Source organism: Larus michahellis, chromosome 7 (genome assembly GCF_964199755.1).
Source record: "Larus michahellis chromosome 7, bLarMic1.1, whole genome shotgun sequence".
Lineage (NCBI taxonomy): Eukaryota > Metazoa > Chordata > Aves > Charadriiformes > Laridae > Larus > Larus michahellis.
In genome coordinates this window covers 26,338,626-26,361,702 of record NC_133902.1, presented here as the reverse complement: position 1 = coordinate 26,361,702, position 23,077 = coordinate 26,338,626, and the positions used below count along the sequence as shown (strand labels likewise).

The 23,077-nt window shown below is 33.5% G+C and overlaps 1 protein-coding gene across 1 annotated transcript in view; it reads left to right on the top strand.

Moving 5' to 3' along the window:
• DNAH7 (dynein axonemal heavy chain 7) overlaps positions 1–23,077 on the top strand; it is a 115,239-nt gene that overhangs the window by 48,297 nt on the left and 43,865 nt on the right. The window contains exons 28-40 of the mRNA XM_074593757.1: positions 10–108; positions 3,419–3,667; positions 6,708–6,857; positions 7,946–8,128; positions 8,961–9,137; positions 9,449–9,580; positions 10,238–10,462; positions 11,875–12,072; positions 16,003–16,158; positions 17,608–17,776; positions 19,697–19,823; positions 20,640–20,859; positions 21,866–22,738. Of these exons, the coding sequence (XP_074449858.1) occupies positions 10–108; positions 3,419–3,667; positions 6,708–6,857; positions 7,946–8,128; positions 8,961–9,137; positions 9,449–9,580; positions 10,238–10,462; positions 11,875–12,072; positions 16,003–16,158; positions 17,608–17,776; positions 19,697–19,823; positions 20,640–20,859; positions 21,866–22,738 (2,958 nt within the window). The remainder of the gene's footprint in view (positions 1–9; positions 109–3,418; positions 3,668–6,707; positions 6,858–7,945; positions 8,129–8,960; positions 9,138–9,448; positions 9,581–10,237; positions 10,463–11,874; positions 12,073–16,002; positions 16,159–17,607; positions 17,777–19,696; positions 19,824–20,639; positions 20,860–21,865; positions 22,739–23,077) is intronic.

Below are 23,077 nucleotides of genomic sequence, written 5' to 3'. Positions count from 1 at the left end.
ATTTTTTAGCTTAAATATCCATTGGAAGATGAAGAAATTTTGCTCCTTAGATCCATTACAGATGTCAACCTGCCTAAATTCTTGTCTCATGATATACCACTTTTCGAGGTAGAAAACACAGGTTTTTATATACTTGTTGATAAAAAATATTATATAACAGGTTTACCAGACAGATGGACCAAAGACTTTTTTAGTCTAGCCTGTAATTATTTTAAAACTGTTCCTTCCTAGCAAATATAGAGAGCATTTGGATTTTGATAGTTTAGATCAATGAAAGTTTCTGCCAAGTCTACTGCTTGAAATGGTAACACAAAAATTTTATATATTGTGTATTCAGTATTTCAGAGCACCTTATAAGTATTCTTATGAAATAGGTAGGTACTAATAGTCTCCTTTTTATAAGAGAAAATTTGGATTTTCATTTAAAACATGCAAAATAGTAAATAGACTAAGTGGCCCACATTCGTTCTTGTCCTGAGTTGATCTCGGTATGGAACTGAGCTGGAGAGAATGATTTGTAACTTGCTCCCCTGATTTACATGATGCACTAAAACAGTCAGTCAGTGTCCTAATATGGGCTATTCGGATTTGATTTATAATCTGTTACCGCAGGATTGGTGTGTTTAATACACCTCTGATTGAACCAGACACACCCAACAGAAATGTGAGCTGTTAACTTTATTAGGAAAAGTTTGCAGTCTTTGGTAGCTGTGAGCTTTCTGTGTCATGTTAGAAAAAGAAGGGATCTGGGCTGGTGTATATAGATGTTTGGAAACTGCGAAAACATTGTCCTTCAGGTGTACCTTTTTAAACATTAGTGGAAAGATCTTATAGATAGAGCCGTGGGAATTTGTGTGCAGTTATACACACAGAACATCAAAAGCTCTCATTAGTTGTTTTGGATAGTAAGAGGTATATTTTAGCAGTAATATTAGTTGCAATTATATTTTCAATGCATAATACTTATTTTTCTGTAATTTTAAAATGGAATACAATGAGGTAATTTCTGTAAGAAAACATACACGAGGGCATGAAAGTAATATGGAAGCCCTTTCCTTTAGGAATTTTAATAAAATGCCTTAGAAATCTGAAGCGCAGAAAAGGTAATTGCATTGCCCAAAGTTGTATGAAAGCATAATGAATTAGAAAATGAACATACGTCTCTGGACACTGTTATTCTAATTTAATTAAAATTCATGAACATGAAGGGGGAGACTTTGTGTTTTCGTAAGTTTTGAAATAGTGGAGATAAATTTAGAGAAGTTGTCTGGGAAAATTGAAGCATCTTCACTTGTTGTTTCCCTAAGTTTCAGTCTTTAAGAATAAGAATAGTAATGTGAAGTGTACAGAAATTAACTCTTAAGTACATTTATGAAGTAATACTATAAGTTCACTTTCATAGAATAAAAAACGTGAGTTACTTTAGAGATTAAATAGCCTTGCACACACTAATATTTTGCTCATTGGCAATACCCCCAAAAGAGGAAAAAAAAATTAAGTTGAAACTAGGAAGTATCACATTATTGACTTGTAAACAGCAAAAGATGGCTAAGGAACTTAAGGGTCATAAATAGGGTTAAAGTAGATAATTATGTCAGTACAGAACAGATGCATGTTACAATGAAAAACACTGACAAATGAGCATGTTGCCACAATGTCACTGTAATTAGTTATCCATTGTGGGACAGATTTAAGGGTCAGCAGTAAGTTAGGCCTAGAGTATGTGGGAATTGTAATAGCCTAATTCCGTTAGTTCAGGAATAAAGTAGCTTTGTTTGAAATTCTTATCAGACACAGAAAGAATTCTAAAAAGATTGAAGTTCAGCAGTAGTAATGTAATTTAAAATTTTAAATATGATTTTAAGGATTATTTCCATTTTTGTTATGACAAATACTAATTTCTTCCCTTAACTTATATATTACACTTAAGAGAAATGGGGAAACACCCACATCCTCCATTATTCATTTTCATTTTGCTGGTTTTGCCTTTCTTGTCTCCAGTGTAGTCAGGTCCATCTGGCTTGAGATACACAGTAACTCTTCTGTGTTTATGTAGGAGTATGCAAATGATACATATTTTCCTGTCTTGTTTTGCTCGGGACTCTGCTTCACTTTGTTTTAAATTATTTATAGTCCTTCTAGAGTTTTGAATCTTGATTTTTAACACTTAAAAAAAGATTTTCCTTTAATACTATGCTGTAGTATATTGCATTGGGCCTCTCATAAAGTCTTTGGGCCCTATTAATTGCTTTGTTTATAATATTGACCCTGCTCTGTTCTGGAGAAGACACTTTTGCCCAGCAGTACAATTTATGCTGTGATACTGAGTGGTTTCTTTTAGTATGGTATTCCTCCATTTACCCATATTTATGTCATCCATTTTGTAAAAAGGAAATGATTAATAGATTATTTTTTTCTCTCATTATCTTAGTGATAAAATCTAGTAGGCATAGAAAGACCATATTCTTGCACAAGTGTATAAAATTTCAATTCTTTAACAGAGAGTGTGGAGAAAAAGTGCAGAAGAGTGACTAAAAGAAATTTTACATCAAATGTGTTTCAGACAAGAAAAGCTGCTCACCTTGAACACAGCTTGATATTTCTATTTGGGAAATATGATAATTTTCATTGGAAAAGCCCTGGTTTTGTCATATTCAATTGTAAAACATGCCTCTGGTAGGAGGCACAGAATGTTAAATGTATTTTAATACACTTCAGTAAAAAAACCCAACACTTTAAGGTCAGGATGTGTTAACAGTAGAAACTAAGAGTGCTAAAAGAAAACCAAGGCACGCAGTCAGAAGAAAGCAATGTACAGAGTAACAGGAATAATGTCAAAATAATGTAATTCTAAGTTCACCAATAATTGCTGACGTTGTAGTTTCTAAAGAATATGTTTTATTTTGAATGGTTTTTTGGTAATCTTTGCTTTCCAAGTTGATACTGCAGCTCTGTCTAATTGAAATGATAGCCCACCGATTCTTTTTCTCTATTGTTATATCTTCAGTTTATTCTGTATCTTTCTTGTTTTGTTGTAAGCAAAACTGCAGAAGCTTTGCTTTTAAATTTAAATTTCAGATAATTATATTTCAGTTATCAAGAAAAAAGTTAAACACTTTCTCTGCTTTCTAACTGCAAGATTTATGAACTAGTTTAATAAAAGCTAATGTTTATCAGGAAAGAATATATTTAGATAGTTAATCCCTTTCTGTATGCCCAGGTAAATATGAAAAAGATACATGAAATAAATATCAATAATAAATCTTTGGCTCAGACAAGGTGTAGTGAAATTCATAATTATTTTATTTTAATCAAAATTGATATTAATCTGCCTAGTGTCAACAAAGGGTTGATTAAATGAGTTTCAAACCACCTTACTGTGAAAATAAATGTACTTTCCAATTAATTGTTTGGATAGGGTATTACTTCTGATTTGTTTCCTGGTGTGAACTTACCGAAACCAGACTACAATGACCTATTGGAAGCCATCAAAACAAACTGTGATGCTATGAATTTGCAAATGACTGACGTATTTACTATGAAGATCCTGCAGATATACGAGATGATGATTGTGCGTCATGGCTTTATGATAGTTGGAGAGCCTTTTGGTGGAAAAACATCTGCATATCGAGTTCTGGCAGGAGCATTGGGAGACGTATGTGAGAAGGTATCTGAACATTTTTATAAACATTTCTGGTGCAAAATTATTTTCAAAAAAATTTTATAAACATATTTTAATATTTATACCGAATACAAAGTTTACTTTAAGGAACTTAAAAGTATAAGGAAAAGCTCAAGAATTTGATTGAGACTCTGCACTTCCAAAGTTACATAAGATAGGATGACCCGATTTTAAATATACACATTTTGTACGTTGCACGTGTTTAAACATACACATTTTATACATTGTGTCTCATCATTTAGAGAACACATGACATTTTCTTTAGATTTTTTCATTGGATTGGACAAGGAATGAATTAGCTACTTAAATTTTATCATAAACTGTTCCTTTTGAAAGCTTTATACCAGGTTTCAAGCTTACTCACGAGAGCTATTGAACTCTCTCTTAACAGAGATTATTTTGTTTAGAACTACACCAAGCAATGGATATGCTCCACAAACTCATACAAAGTTTTGAAGATATTCTGATAAGGATATAATAAGCCCATGTAAACCCAGGAAATTAAGTAGTCTCAAATTTTGATTATTTTTGAAACCAGACTATCTAAATTTTTCAGACGAATTTTGGATCTGAAACAAATCCAAGATCTGTTCTGCTAACGGGCTTTTGACCTGACATAGGAGAAGTGGGTAATAATTGTTATCTGTGGAACATTTAAGTGGTCCAGTAGTATAGCTATACCAAAATCTTGCTCAAATTCAAGCCATCAGAATATTTATATTTCATATGGGATCTCTGTAATCCTGCCATGGGCTGTGGAGGCTTTTGCAGAACAATCTAATCATAGTTATTGTCTTCAGTATTCTGTGTTTTAAGGGCCTCTAGATTCAGTCTAGTCTGATCTGCTAGGGTGGAATGTAAACCCAGTACGAGGCACTTTTGTAGCTGTTTCTGAAATGAAGTGTTTAGGATTTGAGACTTGAGAGTTGCCTGGCCCACTCATTGAACTCCAGGCACTTCCAGAGAAAAATAGTAATGACCACGAAGCATAAGTGATCTTCAGGACGCTGAATTTCTTCAGGCTGGCTGACTGGAAACATGCAATCAACCACCTTAGCAAAATTGTTTCATTTCCTTAAAGGTGATCTTCAGACAGGCACCTTGTATTTTTGTGCAGACATAAGCAAGACTGGATTGGCTAGACTTTCACATTGGTATTGCTATCAAACATCTCTATTCTTTTGATCATTTGTTAAAAGCTGTTACTTATTTACTTCCTATATTATAGATCAAGTTGTGAAGCTTTTCCTTTAGGTATGTAGGAGAAATTCTGTTCCTGCCTGTCACTCCAATAAAACGATATTTAACTTTCTGCTTTTCCTTTTAATTCAGTGAATCATTGTCTACTCCTTCCCATTTTTGTTTGTTAAGGGAAAAATTATGTGGTAATTATGTGGTAAGAGTAAGAAATTTTTATCTGATGATTGTCTTGCTGTTAGCTCAGCTTCTCAGTCCCCTCCAATGATTAGTTGAATGGCCATCACACCTATTGGAGTTTTTTCTTTTTCTTTTCTCGCCCTCTCCAAAGAACTGGTATCAAACTAATCAAGACAATTTCATTTTGACTATGATAACAATTGCTTTTTTGGAGGATTTTTACCATCTTGAATAAAATCTCATCGATCCAAAACGGTTAGTGTTTAGTTCTGGGAACTCTTGCAGCTGTATTGGGACTATATCTGAATTTTATAGTTAGGGAGCATTGTGATGAGTAAGATGAGGAGAGATTTGTGAGGAATGAGGTAAGAAGCTGCTAACAGAAATAATACAAAAGAAAATTATAATGTACATGCACATCTTGAAGATTATAAATCTAATTTTTTGTCATTGCAACAGTGTTTTAATTTTTTAGCTGGGAAACTGTGACAAAGTTGCTGTACTCGGGTTTTTTTTAAATTGTATTTTTGTCATGCTTGAGTGTTTGATGTTCACATAGCTTATAACTCTTTTCAAGAAGATATTGTCCATTTTCCCCTTTCTTTAAATGTTACATTTCCCTCTGAATATTCACTTTGCTGGAAAAAAAAGTATGTTAGAATAAGTTATAATTCATTACAAACTGTCAGAAAAAGAAGTTGCAATCACACTTTTTTATAAACATATTTTTTGATCCTTTGAAATAATATAGTAAAAATTCCTGCATTTTATATTTCATGATGAGAAACAAAGAAAGATTATGTGTACCAGTGGGAGGAAGGCAGTCAGAACAGACATGAAATCATACCGAATTCCTGATTTCTTAGTTCAAATTTATAACAATAGGGCTATTTTTTGGAAAGAAAGAGGTTTTTTTCTTAAATCAGGCATACCTGTTTCTTATATTTTAAGGCTATAGTAAGTAGCTGTTTAAATGAGTGTTTGCAGTTTGTAACTTTTTCTTGTAATTCGTTCCTGTAGAACAGTGGTTTTCAGCCACCTCATCTCTCATGGCTGTGGTATTAAATGTCGTATTTAGTCACAAGGAGAGAAGAAAAGAATCAGTTGAAGTTTAATCAAAAAGTAAAATTAGATATCTTTACGTGGTTTAAGCATAAAAAAAACCCAACAAGAACCAACAACCCAAAACCCAAACCAACTTTGTAACATCATTTTGACATCAATCTCAGAAATTTGCCAAGGCAGTCATATTTATTCCTTAAACATGGGAAAAATGGGATAGAGAGACAGAGGGCTCAGCCTGTTGTAATCTCTGTAAGTGTAAGAATAGAACTTGGGTTTCTTGATGGACTGCCTAATGTCCTGTTCACTAACATTAAAAAAAAAAAAAATTATGTCTTCATTTATCAAGCCACTGTTCAGTATTAAAATTAGACTTCCAACTACCTATGATAAAGTTGGGATAATGGTCCTCAGACACTTGTGAACCATCTTTCAAGTGTAATATGTGTAATGTCTTTCCTGCTGCAAATTGATGAAATCTTTATGAAGATTTAATAATATATAACTGTAAAATGCAAAATAAAACAAATAGTATAATAAATTGCATGTTTGATGTTAACAGATTTTATTACTTTTGTGTCTTTAGGGGCTGATGGAAGAAAACAAAGTTCAGATCACTGTTTTAAATCCCAAATCCATAACAATGGGTCAGCTGTATGGACAATTTGATCCAGTGTCACATGAGTGGTCAGATGGCATCCTAGCAGTGAGCTTCAGAGCATTTGCTTCTTCCCCAGTAAGTGCTTAAGAGGTTTAGAGAATTTTGGGAAATGACTTTTCAATTTATACATTTTAGGTTTTAATTCCATGTTGTTTTCACAACCATTGTAGGAATCATATACTTAATTATTTGAATGCAGAGACTTGCAGTTTGGCTAGATTGTAGTGTGCTTCATGCAAAGTACCTTTTGGATGCTGGTGAATTAAGATTTGTGTTTCAGAAGTCCTTTTGTGAAGAAAAAAATGTTTGTTTGTTTATTTGTTTATGTATATTATAAATAAATGAGTAATTAATTTTTCTACCATATTGTCACTCATTATTTTGTCTGATTATGGCCAATATCTGTGCTGCTTATGTATATGGGCATTTTGATGCTTGTTTTGGAAGAAGCTGCTGTCTGAGAGTGGCTTATGGCTGACCTTCCATTAAGGTCCATTGAAATATTTTCACTGAGTGTAATAAAAGATCTACCTACCTGACAGATACTTTACTTTTTGGTAGTGATTGAAGTATTGGACTTTTTGCTCCTGTAAACTTGAATAAACTAATAGTATATTGAAGTTGATCAGTTGATCATCTCTGATAACATTTGAAGAACAGCACAACTGCTTTGTATTTTCCTGTAAGAAATATGAGTACCTACGACTGTTTGCTTATATTGTGAAAACCCAGAAAAAACCCCAGATATATTATATTTAGATATTACCATATTCCTTAAATTAGTCCTATTGACTTCCATGGTAAGGGTACAGCAGGTATTACTGATGAGTAGTAATTTGTATGAACAGTCTCACTGTGTCATAAAGTATTTGAATATGTTGCAGTTTGAGAGAAGCAATGTACTGTGTTGCAAGTATAACTGAGAGAAACCAGTCAAAGATATTAACCTTCTATCATTAACTACAGTATATGCTTTAAAGTTGTAAAACTAAATTGTGAATATAGATTGTCATTTCTGGAACTGCTTGTGAATACAACCCTGTACTCCGAGTATTTTCAATTATTTTTTGTGGAAAATAACTGCAGATCTAAAATATTTATTTTATAGTAAACATAGTAAAATAAATTGCGAATATTTGATAAATATATTTTCTGCAAACCAGACTCCAGATAGGAAATGGCTGGTTTTTGATGGACCAGTAGATGCAGTATGGATTGAGAATATGAATACGGTGCTTGACGATAATCAAAAGTTGTGCCTTATGAGTGGAGAGATCATCAAAATGTCACAGGAAATGAGTCTTATTTTTGAACCAATGGATTTAGAAGTTGCTTCTCCTGCTACTGTAAGTACCTGTCTTTGAAAGACTGATTACAGATGTCTTTGATTATTGTGATATATATTCTAATTTTAAAAATATATATTTAACTAAGAATAGTAATTATCAGTTTGTATTTCTTCGATATATATTTAAAATAAAGAACACTGTAGCTTGGTTTTCTTGTTTAATTTTTTCATAATCTTACAATATGATGTGAAAAATTACATATTTACATGTGTAATGTGAATTACATATACAGAAGACCCTGTAACTGCTAAGAGTCCAGCCCTTACAAGTGCCTGACAAGAAAAATAAAATCAGTCATGTGCAAATCTTTAATGTCCCAGACAGATTATCGTAAAATCAACAATCACTGCATTTCTGGCACCTGTCTATATCTGTCTGTTTTTTCTGATGGCACTTTGTGGAATGCAAAAATTATCTCTTGAATATGAATAGAGGTTCAGATAATAATCTAAAGAGAACAAAATATCTGCATAGTCATACTGGGAAGAAATTTTTACTTAAAAATTATGTAAAACAATTAAAAATTGAAAGTTTAGTACTCTAGTAGTCAGTTTATTATCTTTTGTGAAATTAATGTTGGGAACTAATTCCATTTTAGAGGAACATCTGTCTTTGACATTATCTCGTGTTGGCTGAAAAAATAAAGCAAGGTTTGAAACTTGTCTGTCTCAGGGCTCACAGAACCCCACTGTAGACTTTATACCAGCTTCTAATAATCCCAGAAGTTGTATGTTATAACACTGAATGTTATTTTACGTTCTTGTAGATAGGAAGAAGCCTTTGGAGATCACATAATATTACATGCATCTGTTTGTTTCTTTATTTTCAGGTTTCAAGGTGTGGTATGGTTTATATGGAGCCAAATATGTTAGGCTGGAGACCATTAATGATGTCTTGGCTAAATACGATGCATTCAGGAATCAGCTCTGTGCATAAAGAATTTATATTAGGCCTGTTTGACAGAATGATTCCGCTCTCTCTTGAGTTTATCAGGAAATACACGAAGGTAGGATAAAGAACGTTTCTGAGAAACTAAAAGGGTATGAATTATTTTCACTTCCAAGTGCCGAAGGAACAAATTCTTTATTTGGACCATATTGATTTATATTTATTATTTTTTTAAAAGAGCTGTTAAGATGAAGGCTGTGAGCAAGGTTTCTGTGTGTATTGTTTAACTTGCATGTGAATATATTTTAGACTCATTTATCCTACTTTTTTTTTATCTTCACAGTGAGGAAAAAAACCTTAGCATCTAGTAGCCTCTTTTCAGTGAGTAAAACACATCTGCAACTGAGAGAATTTCTTCTTTCTTTCCAGGAACTGTCTCCTACTTCAGATACAAATCTAGTTCGTTCACTAATGAATCTGATGGACTGCATGATGGATGAATTTGCTGATGAAGCCAAAGTTAAAGCAATGAATGACCGTGACATTTTCTCTTGGCTTGAGGTAGGCTGTTAGTTTAACATACAGAATAGGGACTTCCAAACCCAGGCTTTAGTGAAATGGACTTCACAAGCAATAAAACCTATATTTCAAAATTAGAATACATATTTTGTAATGCCCATAGCGGAAAATACTATTACTTTCTTTATAATTGATACCTAGTTGAATCTGACGTGTTTGATGTCTTGATATAAATTTAATGAATTTTATACAAACCAGCTGAAACTTTATATGATTCTCCAGTTGCTGGTATCTCAGTTTATTACTTGTTAGATCAATTCTATATAAGTATTACAATTCATGTAAAGTCCTGTTAACAGGCATAGCCGTCACTGTATGAGATGGGCTTTTGATTAACAGAAAGATAATCTAAACTTTTCTGGAATAAAAAGCAGTCTGTGCTTGCACTTTCTCAAATAGTGGCTCTGCGCTGAGCAGGTCAGGCATTTTACTGCACAACCAACGTGATCAGATGCTGATAGTCAACATAAATGGTGTTCTATTTTACCAGCAGCATGGTTCCATACTATATACATAAAATTAAGTTGGTCCAGTGTAATTCTACTGTGAATTATGGCAAAGATTTCTTTGACTTCAATGAATAAGAACTTTGTAATATGTAGGTACTGAAGTTACATTTTGGTTTTTTTCCAAATCTAGGGTATTTTTTTGTTTTCACTGATATGGTCTGTAGGAGCTAGCTGTAAGGAAGATGATCGACTGAAATTTGACAAAGTTGTACGAGAAATGCTTAATGGACCAATTAGTGAGGAGACAAGAGAACGATACAAATTGTTGAGCAGTATTGATCAACAGCCTTCAAAAGCTTTTACAGTCCCGTTTCCAACAGAAGGAACAATTTATGACTATCGGTTTGTCAAACAGGTGAGGATTGCAAAATAAGATGTGTACTTCCATTTTGAAGTAATCTTTTATGAATGCTACAAGGTGCTTATTGTTATTGTAAATTTGTTTCTTCTGCCTGCTCCTTTTATCACTGAATAGGCCAGACAGTCCACCCTTGCAAGCCTAGTGATGGTCTAGTGTGCTGGCTGGGACTTGCAGTATCCAAAGCCTGTCTTTTTGGCTACCAGAATAATTGCCTCTTCTGGCAAAACAAGTTTGCAGAAAATCTCAACCAGTTATTTTTTCTGTTATTTTTTTGTTCTTGATTTCTTGCAAGTTTTTTTTATTTCAGATTTCAGCCCTTTTCTTAGGTTGAGGAAGCACTTGATATACTTTATGACATAACTCATTACTATAGTAAGCTACTTCTCTGCCTCTTCTCTGCTCCTTTTTCCTGGGATAAAGATAGCATCCATGATGCATCTCTCCTAGTGGAGAATAAGACTTCACACACTGGATCTAGTATGCTCCAGAGAGTCCAAGATAAATATACCTTTTTTTTGAGTTTGTCATTCCTGTGAAGTCCTGTTGCAGTATAACGAGAATGACTTTTGTCTAGATTTCAGCTCATGCAAGTTTCCTGCATCTTCCCAAGGAAAGCGTCTGAGAGTTCAATCAGCAGTAAAGGCTTTATGTCTTCTGATCATAATCGATAAAAACATGTTTTTCCAGTAAAGGGGTTTTTGTGTTAAGAGGTGGGAATATGCCACCTCTAAGAAAGACTTAAGGAGAGAGAAGTCTCTAGGAATTTCATATGACTTTTATCTCAAGATAGAAATTTTTGGGGATATGATGGAACATAGAGTTGTTTCAGGGCTATTTACAGTTTTTTAAAATCTCCGTATATTAATTTACTGCTGAAGACTTTGACATCTTTTAAGACTCCTCTAGTATGCTGGTCTAAAAGAGAAAGCTTTGCTGTGGTGCTTCAGCACAGAAATTATTCTACCCTCAAATTTCATAGTTTGGAGGTATTTATTATGAGTAAGAGTTGGCGACTGACTGCTTTTTTAAATTTTAGTGATTACATTCATACAGTAATTTCCTATTTTATTACATATATACTATATATAATGTATATATGAATATATGTATTTTTCCATTATATATATATACGTATATAGCATGTGTACAGATGTAAAAGGTAAGATAAAGTCCTTATCTTTCAGTAGTTGCATGCTTCAGGACAAAGGCATTATGTTTCTTTTAAATACTCTCAATTGAAAACACTGCATTCTGAAACAAACCTATGACATTTTTTAATCCTTTTAAAAATTGGTTGATAGCCACATCTATTAAGTCATAGAACTTTGATTTTTCTATTTCCATTGGTTCTGTGCTGTTTTTTCCTGTTTATTAAAAATGTATGACTTTTGTGTAAATTAAAATAGGGAGCAGGAATTTGGGAACCCTGGGTGGAAACACTCAAATCAGCTCCTCCTATACCTCAAGATATGATGTTTAATGAAATAATTGTACCGACTCTGGATACTGTTAGATACATGGCATTGATGGAATTGTTGACAGTGCATCAAAAACCTTCTATATTTGTGGGGCCAACAGGAACTGGAAAAAGTACCTATGTTACCGTAAGTACTTTTAATACTGACATTAGACTCCTTTTATAAGGGGTAAGATGAGGAATAATTTGATAATGTTTTTAAAATAGGAAAATGAGACATTAATTGTTGGATATTATGAAATTAAATTATCAGCAACTAAAAATGCAGTTCGTAGCAAAAGGTGCTGGCTTGGAATTTTTGTGTTTTTTTTTTTTTTTTTTTTCTTCTCCGCATTTCCAGACTAATTTCTTAAGAAGCGCACAGATATCCACTGGAATAAGCTCCTAATAGAACCCAAACAAGACTATTCACTTTGGTTCCTGCATTGATCTACTTTGCATTGTGATTGTAGATATAGTTGGGACAGTCCACAGACACAGCAATGCACAAAAGACTAAACCATTTAATAAATCATCCAGTTGGGATTGCTCAAAACAACAAGAAAATAAGTGCATACATCCTAGAGTTAGAAGCAGTAAAAATGTGTGCTGCTATTATTGTGTGAAAGTTTAGTAGATAACCTTTTCTAGTCGGATACTGTTATGGAAATTCCATGCACTGGAAAACAGGGAAGAACAAGAATTTTGCCACTGAAAGAAGTGTGAAGGCAAAAAAATAATAGCAGTATTAACAAAGAATTCTGTATAGAAAAAGACTATAGTGGGAAGGGAAATTGGCTAGTCAAGACTTTCCCAGGCAGTTTTCTTCAGATAACCAGTTAGCTATATCTGGTCATTACAATGAAAAGCAGCTGCCCATTTCAAGAGAAAAAAATTTTAAATCAAAACAATTGTGTGTGCCGTATTATAGAATGCCAGATATTCTTTTCCCATCTTATCCTTGTCTTTAAGCGAAAATAAAAAAGAAACACAAATAAAAACAACAATTTAATTTGACTTTAGCTTTTGGCAGTACACAATTTCTGTTATTTCTGAAACAAAATCTTCTTGTCAAAGTACTAATATTTGATCTAGTTTTAGGATTTTTAAGCTTGATATAATCTTCCTGTAGAAAGGAAAAAAAGGGTAGTTTTTTTCAGTATATAAACAGTTGTTTCAAGTCTTTCATTTTCTAGGAAGTAGCAATGTCAACAATGGTTTAGTATTTAAAAAAGTTATGTTATACATTGGTATCTCATATCAGCCATCTTATCTAGACTAACATTATACTCTGTATTTCTATATATGACAGACACAATACATTAAAAGGCCTATTAAGGTAGTAAAATAGAGAGTACAGAAGCTAGTAAATTCTACCTTATACAATAATTTGACGTCTCTTGCACGTTCATTATGATAAACTCTTGAATTGCGTGATCATACACCTTTTTCCCCCCTGCCGTAGGACTCCAGTCTTACTGCTAAGAATATTAGTCTATTTACATTTTTTTTAAAAAGAAAAAATACTTTTATGTAGAATCTCTGCTCCACTTGCAGAGCTTCAAAAACTTGCAGGAAAATCAGGAAAACAGCAGCTTTAGGGGATGGATTCTGTCCCTGTCAGTGATAGAAGTCATCTGTAATAGTAGACAAGTCATCTAAATCAAACTTCTCACAGACAACAAGTTGCTGTTATCTGAAGTTAGATATTTAACTGGATAATATTTTGCCCATTACCTTTCCATATCTTTGTACTGGTGTGTACCATAGAAAAGCTTGTAACAAAATTATTAATTTTGTCTTTGAATATGATTTAAATTCTGTTTAATATAAGATGAGCACTGAAGAGTAAACAAATCATTAACAGCTTTTTTTAAAGTTACCAATGTGCATTTTTATGTTGAAGGAGGCAAGATACACTTAGTTCTGAGGGTGCCTAATGATTATCAAAACACATGATAGTACGTAATAAAAACATTTACTGTAAATAATTACTTAGTACAACCAAATCCAATGTATTTCTCAGAGCTTGTGAAATTCTAATCAAAGGGAATAACAATCTTGTAAAAGGCATTGTAATTTCAGGTATTAGAATAAGAAATCAAGATAAATGTGGGTTTTTTCATCTTTTCCATGTCTACAAATATTATGTTTTCTGTCTAAAGGGATAAGTCAGACTTGTATAATTGAAAGCAGATTTTATTATCTTTTTGAAATAGTTGAGGCAATGTGATTTTGGCATAGAGTATTTCCTTTTCTTTCATCTTCAGTCACCAAGTGGTGGTTTGTTCAATTTAATTTTGTCATGTGGTTCTTAAAATAACAATGGTCTAGATTAAAAGTTTTAGATAAATTTTAATTCTTCAGAGAGATCTGACAGATACTATGGGTTAAATCCTGATACCATCAATCTTTCTGGGTGACTGTTAAAGCTTGATAGGCAATGGAACTGAATAGAATAGAACTGAACAGGAACAGAACGTTCATGCTGGTGAGGTTCACTTACAGAAATTTCCAGATTCGGCATTTTTCACTGGGTTCCATCTAGATCTGTGGGAAAGTATACTTTTGAGGCGAAATGGGGATGTTTGAGTGGAGATATGGCAAAGCCATTATTGCATTTTTAGCTGATGGGATTCCCAAAGTAAATCATAAGAGAGAATGAAGAAACTGTTCTCTGAGCAGCACAAAATTGATTTTATTTGTTCTTTTTTACCTCCAGTACGTCTTTTTGCAGAGGATTTTGCTTCTGTTGATTGCTCCAATCCAATCAGCGTGAAGCCTTTGTACACTCAATTGTTTTGCAGAGGGAGCAAAGCTTGAAAGCTTTGTAAGCAGATAAAATAAAATAAATTTGGTTTCATGGTCTTGAATCTGTTACCTTTTCTTCCTTTTGGGTGATAAAAATGAACTGTGAAGTTACTAACTAAGGATTATTTAATTTAGGTTTCGTTACTTTTCTGAAATAATTTTGAAGAAAATAAGTATTAAGACTGGAAGGAGATCTGTTCGTAAAAGACTGTACCTGGAATATTGATGTCAGAAAAATAACAAAGCTTATGTAAAACATTTGTTTATAATGAAGAATATGACTAGTGTCTACCGCCCAGTTCATTTCTGGGCTGATAGTTATGAATGATATTTCTTGGGAGTTCAGAACTGATCAAAAGTATAAAAGAAATATGGCCATTGAGTCACGTTGCTCTATAGCTTCCGTAAGTTTTTGTTGTTATATTTTTGTGCAGCAGCTCAGATTTTTCCTTCAAGGATAGAGCTTAAATGTTCTTTCTGCTGGGAAGATTATATGGTCTGGAAGGTCCCAACAGCTGTTGACAGAGATTAGTCTAATCATTAGAGACATTACTTTATATGCAGTACTGCTCTGTAGCAACTGCAGATGGAAGGGTGCCTTCCCCCTGTGGTTTTACTCACACGTGGGTAAGAAATGAGTTCCATTCAGACTTACTTGAAATACTGACTTTGATCCAGATTTCCTCCAGAGGTTAAATTGCAGCTAACATAAGGGATTTTGGAAGGTAGTTAGAATTATAAAACACTACCAATCTTGATGGTAAAGCTTATCTTTAGATATTCTTGCTATGCCCTTCAAAGGAAATATTCCTGGAAACTCTTCAAAACTAAGCATAAATATTTGGACCTGCAGATACTTTTGCAAATTTGGGTGTGGATTAGTACAGGCAATATATATCAACACTAATTGGTACTATGAAGTATTGTGTGTGCAAAATATTAACATACTGAATTTATATAATACGCAGGGAGGTTTGTTCGTTTTGGGTGTGGGGTTTTTTTTTGAGAAAATGTGAACATGTCTATATTGGAGGTAGAAATTTTTCTCTGATGAATTAAGTTTATTATGTTTTGAATATTCAAGAATATTGGTTTATCTGATGAAATATGATTATAAGAGTTCTTTTATCTTAGAGATAAATTACTACTTTATCATTTTAAATTAAAAGTTACAAAAATGTCTGTTTGATTGCTATTTGCTAAAGTGCTATAAAATTTGTTTATCTATGTATATAGTTTAACTTTCTCCTCTTCACCATCCTTCCAGAATTTTATTTTAAATAATTTGAATAAAGAAGTCTACAAGCCACTGCTCATTAACTTTTCAGCACAAACTACAGCAGCTCAGACTCAGAATATTATAATGTCCAAGCTGGACAAAAGGAGAAAGGGAATTTTTGGACCTCCTCTTGGAAAAAGAATGGTAACTGATATATTTCCACATGTAAATAAGTGTTTAATGCAAACAAATATGTGAATGCATTATTTTATCAGATGATCACAGGTGATATTAAGAAACGATGCTCAATTTGAAATAAACTGTCAGAGTTCTAATTCTTCTAATTTAGATTATGCTTCTCTCCTTCTTTCTCCCTTCTCCCAGACATATGCATCCTGTTTTAATCAACAGAAGAAAATGTGATATATGATATGATATTAATAGCTGTGAACAGTATTTTCATACTTCCCCCTCTGTATTTTGTGATATTATCCTTGAGATAAGAGTCCTGTATGGGTGAGCTTGTTGCTGATATGAAATCAGTATTGAGAAATCAGCTTTGAGCATGAGGTTACACTAGAACTCCAAGGTTCCTTCCCAACTGGATGGTTCAATGATTTTGAAAGCATTAAAGGAGATTTGAATCTTCTATGTTGTTGTCACTGATGCCTGCCAAACCCTTCAAGATCAACAGAACTCTGAGTACTCAGAAGCTTGAGAAGGATATTAGAGTTAGACCTCTCTTTCTTTTTTTTTTTTTTTCCCCCCAGTGAGCAAATAATTTTCTCCTCTGTCTAGAAAAGCTGCAATGAGACTGAAAATTGAAATCTCAGGAGTTTCCATTATCTCTTTTTTTTTCTTTCCCAAGCGAGATCAAGGAAAAATTTAACTTTTAAAGAAAATGTAAAAATTATTATGTTTAAAATGCAGTGATAGATGTATATGATTTAATATTGGTCCTTTTAGGATGCCTATAGACTTTTTGTATTTGGGGCCATGTTTTTTTCTTATCTTCAGTATTTCCCAGCTATTGTCTAATAAATGCTTGTTAGCAAGAGCAAAATGTGTTAATTTTAGAAGTTCCTTAAGGAAGTACCATTTTAAATTAAAATGTTTCAAGGTCTTCCCCTACCTCTCCCTCCAAGCTATTCTTTTAAGAGGTATTTTAGACCAATCTCAAAAATGTAAAGATACTTTGAAGGGATAAATTTTGTCGTGATCTGTAGTAGTCAAGAAAACTTTAAACCATAGTCTCACTGAAGTTTGACATTTTTGTGGGTCTTTTTGACTCCATCTTTTTTTTTCCAAGAAAAGCGATATAAGTAGCACAGTAAGGTTTAAATAACAATTATTAGTTTACCCTCTTTCATTAAATACACTTAGAAATAAGAAGAGAAACGCGGTATTTCTCTCTATAAGTATGTTTTGCAATGGCTTTAGAGTGGCACAATTACTTTTAAGTTTGATTTTTATTTAACTCAGCAGAAATTCCATTAAGAGTTTAGGGACGCTTTTCAAGAACATGAATTTATGTGTATTACTGCCGTTAATTTTAATGGGACTGGGTGTGCACTGTTTCCAGAATCAAGCGAGATGGTGCCATATATTCAGTTAAAGAAATAAACACAAAATCCTTTATGTTTTTCTTTTCAGGTTGTATTTGTAGATGATGTTAATATGCCAGCACGAGAGGTCTATGGTGCTCAACCGCCAGTTGAATTACTACGACAGTGGTTAGATCACTGGAATTGGTATGACCTTAAAGACTGCTCAATGATTAAACTTGTAGATATTCAGATTGTGTGTGCAATGGGACCACCAGGTAAGAGATGTGTCTTACACGCTTTTTGCTGTTTCTTTGGTTTCCAAAGGCAGAATGCTTATTGATGCATAGTTTTACAATTTGGGTCTTTATGGCTAGGGAAAGGATTCAAGGAGCCCTTTCCTTGCAGGAAACATGAACAGTATTCATAGTGGAGTGGTTGAGGAACAGCAGAGAGAATACACAAGCCTGCAAGGAAGAAATATTGCTTTTCAGGAAGACAAGAATGTATCTAAAAAGTATTTATGAAATTAATTTGGTCTAATGAGACCCTTCAATGGCCTTCAGTCAATTTTATTCTTCTTCAAAACTTTTCTAAATAGCACTAAGTGGTGTTCTTAAGTAGATAAACCTTACTTTATTTGGCCAAAAGAAAGAAGTAAAGCATATGATGTAAAGAGGTCATTATATTTCTGTTAGCCTATATTCATATTGACTTTATGACCTAATTAGCTAAAAAACATTGTCTGGCATATTTTATCATTTAAATTTAGGAATTAATTTTTTTTTATGCTGTTGTGTTTGCTTTTAAAGAATCTATACAGTCTATTTCCTTCACTAGAACACGAATTTTTTTTCACAGAATTGTTCACAACCCTGTCCCTAATATACCACCTAAAAAGTTTGTCATAGCTGAGCACATTTACAGTGTTTAATCAGGCTATGATTGGTGCTTTTCTTCTCTTTTGTGCCTCAGCCTCCCTGGACTTTCCTCCTTTCTTTTGTAGTGTTGTTTACACACACAAACATGCACCCAAACATGGCATTGAACCTTCTCTGCTGGTAATCATTTTGTGTTTGTGACAGTGATGCATGCCCATGGGATAGGGGTCTACTACTGTTTCACCTATCTGGTTTCCTAAAGAAGCAAAACTACTTCTTAATAATTTTAATTTAGAGGCAGTGTTCATCTACAGTTCAATGCACTTGATCCTAAGTATCAGTCTGTGGAATAACTGAGCAGAAGGAAACTGTGAAAAAATGTTAAAATTTTATATGTACATTTTTCCTAAAGCTTAGGTGAAATTGTGACTTGTATTGTGTTCTGGCATAACTTAATTGCACAGGGTTTTTTTTTTGTAGTTGGGTGGGGGGGTTTGGGGTTTTTATTATTATTATTATTATTTTAAATCATAAATAGCCAAATCTTGAGGTGCTTTTTCTGTAAAGCATCCCTTCATGCTACGTTCCAGGGTGATAGTGTAGAAGTGACTTTCAACTGCTCTGAAATTGGGTCAAGTTTTCCTTTTCCAGGAGAAGTTTGTAGCCAATTTTATTTCAATACTCTTCTGGTTGAATGGTGAAAAATGTATGAGTTATGGTCCTAACTATTTCTGCCAAATATCACAATTAGATTCAGGCTGAAAAATTTATTTTAGTAGCTTTGTACGGGGAGCTACTCCCAAAACTCACAAAATTATATTCTCCTTTCCAGCCTATGTTCATTTTTTTAATCTTCTAATAAGAAATGAAAATCTGACATCTCTACGTGTATATAGTGCTATTGAAGCAAATATAAAGCTATTTAAAGAACACTTAAAGCTATTTTGCTAAAGTTAGGTTTAAAATTTATATTAGGAAAGGATTATCTTTTGGCTAAAATTCAAATTTATATCCGAATAGCTTGTGTAATTTTGCCATCAGTGCACATGTAAACTTCAAGAAGCATCATAAACTGCTGTGTCTGAGAGATGACCTTAGTTGGGGTAGATGGAAGTAGGATGAATAACTGGCCTATTTAGCATAAAATACTGAGGTCCCTCAGCAGATACTAGTAATGCATACAGTTAAGTATAGTACTTTTCAGTGTGAGCCTGCTGGCTGAATCAAAGATGAATATTAGAAAAAAATTGCTAGGCCTTTACTTGTTTGTTTTAAATTTTTCTATTAGTTATAATATTAATGCTTTCTACTATTTAGGTGGTGGTCGAAACCCAGTAACACCACGATTCTTGCGACACTTCAATACAGTTACTATTAATGAGTTTGATGATGAATCCATGTACACAATTTTTTCTAGAATCTTAGACTGGCATCTAAGAGTATGGTAAGTGACCTCTATGTATTGGGAAAAATCAATGTCAGTTTTTAAATTATGGTACTAGGAAGTCTCCAAGATACGTTTGTAGGACATTGCTCTTGAAAAGAAATTATAATCTTTTATATCCTGTGACTTTTGAGTTATTCATTATTCCACAGAAGTAGGGCTCATCTTAAAATACTCCAATGGTAAAGTTCTTGTTCTGAAGTCTCTAACAGAGGTTTAGATTAGCTGAGGCTAATTTCGTTAGTTGAGATATTTCAGTAATACAGTATGCTTTGGTTTATAATAAGTAAGAATAGAATTTGGTTAGTCATTATTCAAAGAACAGAACTGGAAAGTGCTCTTAAATTTCCTGTGGTTTGAGAGGGCTTACTCTTTCTCTGGCCTTTCACCACTGCATGATTTTTAATTTCATTATTAGGAATGGACTCAACTTTCATTGTCTATCCATTCTAACAGGTAAGCCCCAAAAGATGCTCACTTTGAGGGAGAGAGCTCCCAGAAGACAGCAAGGGCTATTTGACTTGACTTCCCTGTTGCTGTTGTTAAACATGAGGGGGGAAAGGGTATAACTATCTGTCTACATAGTCAAATTTGTCAGTATGTTCCACGGTTACTAGATTTGATTTGCAGACTTAATCCAGTGAGGGAACTAAGATTTTTAAAACTGCCTGTGAGGAAGTATGATCATAGAACTTAAAATTCTATGAACTTATAAGTAAATCAGTGAACGTATACAATATTATTTATTAATTCACAAGCTAGTATGATGGGATTGTGAGAATCATTCTATTCTTACCACCTTTTATAACTTGTCAGTTACAGATTTCCATCACAATATGTAGAACTGACTCCGCAAATTATTAATGGCACCATGCATATCTATAAAGAAGCTATGAAGAATTTGCTTCCTACCCCAGCCAAATCTCACTATTTGTTCAATCTCCGTGACTTTTCACGTGTTATTCAAGGAGTTTGCCTGTCAAGGCCTGAAACAACAGAATCTGCAGAAATGATAAAACGTCTCTGGGTTCATGAGGTAAATCACCTAATACTAAGAAATTATATTTATTATAAACAAGAAAAAGATGTGGATTTGTGTATTAATCTTTTTGTAATGCCATGTCCTATTGGCTAATAGCTGTTAATTGGCATCACACTTATAAGACAGGATTTTGTAAACTGTATGGGCAGAGAAAATCAGACTTTTTCAAAGTATGAATCATATCTTAGTAGAGAAGTTGATTGTTGATACCTTCACTTTCATGTGATTATGTAGTCTCTGTTTGCCGTTTTGAATGCCTGAGCAGTCCTTACTATAACTTCTCTCCTTCCTCCAAAAAAACTCAAATTGACAGTGAGAAGAACAGCAAGTAGTCTGGAGTTACTGGAAATTTTGAGTGATTTAAAGTTTGGTCCCTACATTTTATTTATTTAATTAATTAATTTAACTGCGGGGCTTCCTTTAGAAGAAATTCTTAGTCCATCATCCTTCCCCAAAGCAGGATCACATAAAGAAAGGAACAACAGGAACTCTTGAAGCGTTTTTTTAATTTATTACAATTCTCTAAGGATGAAGGATGTTTAGACTTCCAGGCAATCTATTCATGTTCTTCACTATCTTTTTCATTAAAAACATTTTCTAAGATCCAGTTGCAGTCATCTTTGTTGAAATACAAACCCATAACTTGTCCTATCTAGCTGTAGTGGAAAGACCAACATGTTCCCTTCCTCTTTGCAGCAGCCTTTTATGCATTTTTATGCATATTTATGCGTATTTATGTAATAACATTTATGTACATATATATGCATAGGTGTGTGTACCTGTGTTTCCATATGAATTTTCACATTAATTCAGAAGTAATATTACTGGGCTCAACTGTTCAAATTAATTCTAAATATCTATTTTGTTTTTTTCTGTGTAGTGACATTTACGATCACTTATATTTGGAAGCTTTTTTCAGAATTGTATTTGTTTTATCTTGTTTAAAAGAAGTTTAAATTAAAGAGCAGAAGCAACTATTAAAAGTATTTTTATTATACAGGTTCTTAGAGTGTATTATGATCGCTTGGTGGATAATCCTGACCGGGCTTGGCTTGTTGGATTTATCCAAGAAGTAGTGAAAAATGACTTACATGAAGACTTTCATGAACTTTTCCACAATCTGGACTTCAACAATGATGGCAGAGTGGAAGAAGATGACTTACGCAGCTTAATGTTTTGTGATTTTCATGACCCTAAGAGAGAGGACACTAAATACAGAGAGATTGGCGATGTGGATCAGTTGAGATTAATTGTAGAGAGTCACCTTGAAGAGTTCAATAACATGAGCAAAAAGCCAATGCAGCTTGTCTTGTTCCAATTTGCTATAGAACATATTTGTAGAATTTCCCGTATTCTGAAACAGCCTCGCAGCCATGCCCTCCTTGTTGGTGTTGGAGGTAGTGGTCGACAATCTCTTACTCGATTAGCAGCCCATATGGCTGAATACAATCTTTTTCAGGTTGAAATAACTAAAAGCTATGGCATTAATGAGTGGCATAAAGACTTAAAAGTGATACTAAGAAAATCTACTGAAGGGGAAATGCAGGGAGTTTTCTTGTTCACAGATACACAGATTAAAAAGGAGTCATTCTTAGAAGATATTAACAACTTACTAAATGCAGGTGAAGTACCAAACCTCTTTGCAGTAGATGAGAAAGAAGAAATCTGTGAACAAATGCGTCAAATTGATCGCCAACGGGACAGGACAAAACAGACAGATGGCAGTCCTATAGCTCTTTTTAACATGTTTGTTGATCGCTGTCGAGATCGGCTTCATATAGTACTGGCAATGAGTCCCATTGGAGATGCTTTCCGTAATCGCCTTCGTAAATTTCCGGCTCTTGTCAACTGCTGCACACTAGACTGGTTTCAGGTAAAACCAAAACTTTTGTTGAGCTTGTTATTCTAATGGAAATGTGATAGAAACATGACTTCATCCCCTTTTGTAGCAAGTAATTCTCTTTGGTCAAGTTAGCAGTCAAAAATAGCTTAAATTTTCTTAGTATCATATTTCCAATTGTTTAGACCGTTATAACTGTTCTGATTGTAATAAAGGCCAGTATAGGCTGAATGAAAAATCATCAGGAAAATAACTGATTGTGGTGTAAGAGTATAACTGAATGACCATAGTACTGTAGACGTTACAGATTTCAATATGTAGTATCTCCTTCCGTTATCAAGACTACCAGAATTTAGGGTACCAGTTTGAAAC